General features: G+C 46.0%; 1 protein-coding gene across 1 annotated transcript in view; it reads left to right on the forward strand.

Annotated features, from left to right (window-relative positions):
* Positions 1 to 5,000, forward strand: part of pdlim5a (PDZ and LIM domain 5a) — a 40,859-nt gene that overhangs the window by 8,027 nt on the left and 27,832 nt on the right. The window contains exon 3 of the mRNA XM_076170985.1: positions 3,423 to 3,574. Within this exon, the coding sequence (XP_076027100.1) occupies positions 3,423 to 3,574 (152 nt within the window). The remainder of the gene's footprint in view (positions 1 to 3,422; positions 3,575 to 5,000) is intronic.

A 5,000-nucleotide genomic window follows, 5' to 3' on the forward strand; every position in this document is an offset into this window, starting at 1 on the left:
TTGCATTTGGAAACTGATTGTCTGAATTTCCTGCCAGGAGAGAAGATTTGTTCACGCTAGTTTGACATGAACACACACACACACACACACACACACACACACACACACACACACACACACACACACACACACACACACACACACACACAGATGTGTTGGCTCTCTGTCATCATTGGTATCAGCAGATTAAAGAGCTTTGAAACATCGTTTAAGTGAACAGTATTGCTTCACTTTGTGTGTGACTCTTAGAGAGATGTGTGTGTGTGTGTGTGTGTGTGTAATTGTAAGTAATTGGGGGAAAGCATGTGTGTATGAACACACCCCTGAGAGCGTCAGAATGTCCAGAGTAAAGAAGCAGCTGATTGATCCAAAGCCCCCAGCAGCACCTTTCCCTCCGTCTCCCTCTACTCGTCTTCACTCCTTCATCCCTCTCTGCTCTGAGGTCATGTGTGCTGCTGAGTGATGTTGCGTGTGTTAGACTAATATGACTATAAAAGGTTGGGGCCACAGAGACTCAACACTAATCCGGGTGCAGAGCCTCTTTTATTAGCCCACCCTGTGTGTGTGTGTGTGTGTGTGTGTGTGTGTGTGTGTGTGTGTGAGGAAGGAGGTCTGTCTCTACAGCTAAACTTTGTTTTCTCCCTCATGCTTTCATGTCGTCTCACATTCAAACACTTTTTTTTCTCAAACACATCAAATGCAAACTTAACTAAACTAAACTCTGACGCTTTGTCACATTGAGATGTGCTGAAACCCTGAAATAGAAAGAGGTCAGTCGTGTGTGTGTGTGTGTGTGTGTGTGTGTGCGTGCGGGCGTGTGTGTTGGGTGTGTCTGTGTGTTCATAGAAGTGGCCTGTGTGTGTGTGTGTTCAGAGAAGTGGTCTGTGTGTGTGTGTGTGTGTGAGTGGTCTGGTCCTTTTTTGTGGTGTCAAAGGAAACAGATGACCTCACTCCCCTTCAGACACACATAGTCCTTCTCCTTCTCTGTGACCATGAATAGCGGTCTCCACACAGCGCTGCTGCTCTCTACAGACGGAAACCGCATCAAAGGGCGTTCCCACACCTACGCCTGGTTTGGTCTGGTTCAGTTAAATGAGGTTTTGTGCCCCTGCTTGATAAAGGTGTGAGGATGTGGTCCAGGTCCAGGTCCAGGTCCAGGTCCAGGTCCGTAGGTACTCTGGTTCGTTAGTGGTCTGAACACCAGCACTAGTCCTGGAGCAGGGATGTGTGTGTGTTAGTATTGTCTTTGATCAGCTATAACAGCTCAAGTTGAGCCTGTGACCTCTGACCTCAAATGTCCCCATGTCAGGATGTCCTCTCTTCTTCAGGTGTCTTCTGTCTTTATGGACCAAATGATCATGAAAGTATCCCAGTACTCCTTTATTCCATTTCAAGTTCTCCAAGCGATCGCAAACCTTTTCCTGTTTTGAGTTTGTCCCTCCTGACCTCTGACCTTTGTGGGAAGTGAGAGCAGTGTGAACGTTCTCTGGTGGTGAACCAAAGCTAAAGCAACACAACTGTTCAGTCCCTAATTTGGTCCAAAGCAAACGGACTACAGGTCTGGAAATGCTCTCAGTGCTTTATTATTTAAGTACAAACCCGATTCTATTTCATTATTATGTGGGAAAATAGTTTGATGGCTTCCCTTTGTGTGTGTGTGTGTGTGTGTGTGTGTCATGGGAAAGAGACTCCATGTGTACCATCCTACGCACATTTCTAAATCTGTCACGCTCTTTCCATTGCTGCCTGATAAGGATGGTCATGGTTTACCGGACACACAGACACACAGACACACACTGCACACACACTGCACACACACACTGCTCTCACAGCATTAACTGACACTTGTGGATTTGAAATGAGGCTCTTTGTTTGAGCTTCAGATCTCCTGCATCATCAAGCTAACAAACATGGAGACACAAACAGAAACTGATGCTTCCTCACACTTTGACTCCCACAGTGAGGGAATCAGGCTCAGTTAGGAACGGTGCAAATACAGTCCGTATAATAAGGCAGATTTACCTGATAGAGTGATAGATTTACCTGATAGAGTGATAGATTTACCTGATAGAGTGATAGATTTACCTGATAGAGTGATAGATTTACCTGATAGAGTGATAGATTTACCTGATAGAGTGGATTATACTTCAGCTACACTTAAATGCTGATTTCTGAAGTCCAATTTACAGCAAGTCCATGCAACAGACAACAGCCTAACTGACAAGTGCATCCAGGAATGTTAGTCTCTTGCGTCCGATGCCAGGTAGGCTCTTGAGGCGTGGGAATTCTTTTGTGCGGCGTGAATCTGTTTCAAATTAAGCAGCTTCCCCCAGAGTGGAAGTGGAGCAATTAAACTCTGTTTAGATGCTGACATTGCTGGGATATATGGTGTGTATCCTATGATCCCTGCCTCTCTAAGGGCTGTCAGGCACCATGTAGAGGCTCCATAGCTGTTTGTCACCTTTTAAACAACATGTTGTTTGGAGAATAACGGCTTAATTGCTTTTTACTAGGACTAGATTCATTTTACTTGCTGTTTATTGTCTGTATGGTTCATTTTGTCGGCTTACGGTTCTCAGAACATCACCAGCACTTCAACTACTGCTGCTCTTTGGCTACATTACAGTGCTAACACAATACAATAACACATTTCTTCCTGACTGCTCTGTTTTCTAGCGACCCTAAGTTGTGTTTATACCAGTAGGAGGCAGAGAAAAATGTCCTGGTTAAACCGGTTTAAGTTCAGCACAATGATGTATAAGGTTTAGGGGAGGAAAATGTGATGTCCACATATGAGGACACAGCGTCTCAGGAGTATAGAGTAGTAAAGTAGACAAGTGGTTCCAGATTTAGCTGTTTTCTTATTTTTTTCACCTCCCATTAGGCTTTCTGATTCCAGCTTCCTTTTACCACTGCTTAAATATAACAACGATCATAAAGCAATCTGCCAGGCAGGAAGTGCTCCAGGATGCAGTGGAGAGTGACCATCAGCAGGATTTTTGTGATTGTCTCTTTCACTCATGCTGGGGGGGGGGGGGGAACACTCACTTATGACACTTATAGAACATTAGGTCATAAAAAGAACCAAAGGTAACTCAAAGGTGACGGCTCCAGCTGTGAGACATGCATCCAGCTGTGAGACATGCATCCAGCTGTGAGACATGCATCCAGCTGTGAGACATGCATCCAGCTGTGAGACATGCATCCAGCTGTGAGACATGCATCCAGCTGTGAGACATGCATCAGTAGACCCTCCATCATGTGGCTGAGAGTCCCTGTGTCATCAGGGTTTGGCCACATACTTCTGAAGTGGAGCAGATGATGAACACGGCACTTTGACCCGCCCACCTCACCACTGCTGACCTCGGCTGCTTGTGGTGTCGATGATTAAGTTTTGTGGTTTTTGCTGTTTTTTTTTGCAGCTGACCGACGGTGGGAAAGCGTCCAAAGGCGGCATCTCAGTCGGAGATTTGGTTTTGTCCATTGACGGCGTCACCACCGAGGGTATGAACCACCTGGAGGCCCAGACCAAGATCAAGAACTGCACTGGCAACCTCAGCCTCAGCCTGCAGAAGTAAGAGACACACACTCCTGGGACACCACTTCACTCTACAGTGATTTAATGTGTGAACAGCATGAACACTGCAGCGGTGAGGGGGGTGGCCGTTTATCTCTATGACAACACACACATACTATTACATTCCCCCTCTCAAAGCCCTGCATCCTCCCAAAGAAGCGCCTCTGTATCAGATTTACCCGTGACAACCCACATACAGGCAGATGTTCCTTGTTGTTATTGGAGTTAATATTTGCTGTAACGCGCCACAACGTCATTAGTTCTGCCTGATCTCCCATTCCCCGAAGGGAAGAGAACAGAGGAATCACAGAGAACGCCTCACACATGTGCAACACCGACTCTTGCCCTAAGGCTTCCTGCTCGCCATTGGGTGGAATCCTGTCGTACGCTGGAGCCCATTTATCACCAGCAGTTGTGTTGCAGTGTGCGTCTGGTTTTGTATCAGTTCTCATGTGGTTTGAATTGTCTGGTCCTTTGGCAGCACTTGTAGGCACGTGTGTGTGTGTGTGTGTGAGTGTGTGTGTGTGTGTGTGTGTGTGTTCATGGGTCTTACACTTGTTTGCCTTGTCGCAATAAAGGAGAGAGGCAAAATGGAATGAGAATAGTTTGCAGAAAGTCTTCTTCCTCTCTCTGTCTGTTCTCTCTCCACATGTTTATGACTCTGATTCTTTGTCTCTTCATCTCTGCTTGTCTTCATTTCTAGATTTCTCACCTGTCACTTTGGTAAAGCTTCCATTTACAGATCATAACTTCACTAAGCTCTCCATGCCCTGTAATCTTGACCTTTGACCGAGTTGAAAACAAATCTATAGCAAAGGTCCCTTCAATCCATCTGCCAACAAATGGTGTCAGAAACCTGCGATGCCCCCTGCTGTGTAGCAGAGGGGATGTTGGTTCAGTCAGGGTCCAAACTTGAACAGTTAAACAGGGAGAGACTCAAAGATAAGATGTTTGTTTCAGGTCTTTGTTTCTCTTTAGGCACAGATTTTATCAGAAGCAATTTAGCCCTGGTTTGTTAGGCCTTGGTGGAGGTATGCATTCTTCTTGTGTTTAGTATGTATACAATATCTATATATTGTGTCAGACATTGTTCTCCTCCTCCTCCTCCTCCTCCTCCTTCTAATCGACGACTGCAGTTATTTTTATTGTTATGCTGCACACTTTCTCTTATTACTCTTAAACCTTCCAGTGGTAATTTAGTTTAGTTTGGAATAAAGGAGCTGAATCTGCCCGGTGCCAGAGGAAGTGACCCGTCCCCATGTGAGGCACTGAGCTGCCCTGCTCTGTGCTTTGGGGCACCGACCAGCTTGTTTCATTCATTAAGGGTATAGAGTTAAAGCCACTGTGTCCATGCTGGGGACACTGGGGACACTGGGACAAGGCTCAGCTTCACTGGGGACACTGGGACACGGCTCAGCTTCAC

The sequence above is a fragment of the Genypterus blacodes genome, unplaced genomic scaffold, assembly GCF_046128005.1.
Source record: "Genypterus blacodes isolate CSIRO-AG114 ecotype Tasmania unplaced genomic scaffold, CSIRO-AGI_Gbla_v1 ptg000236l_1, whole genome shotgun sequence".
NCBI classification, from domain to species: Eukaryota; Metazoa; Chordata; class Actinopteri; order Ophidiiformes; family Ophidiidae; genus Genypterus; species Genypterus blacodes.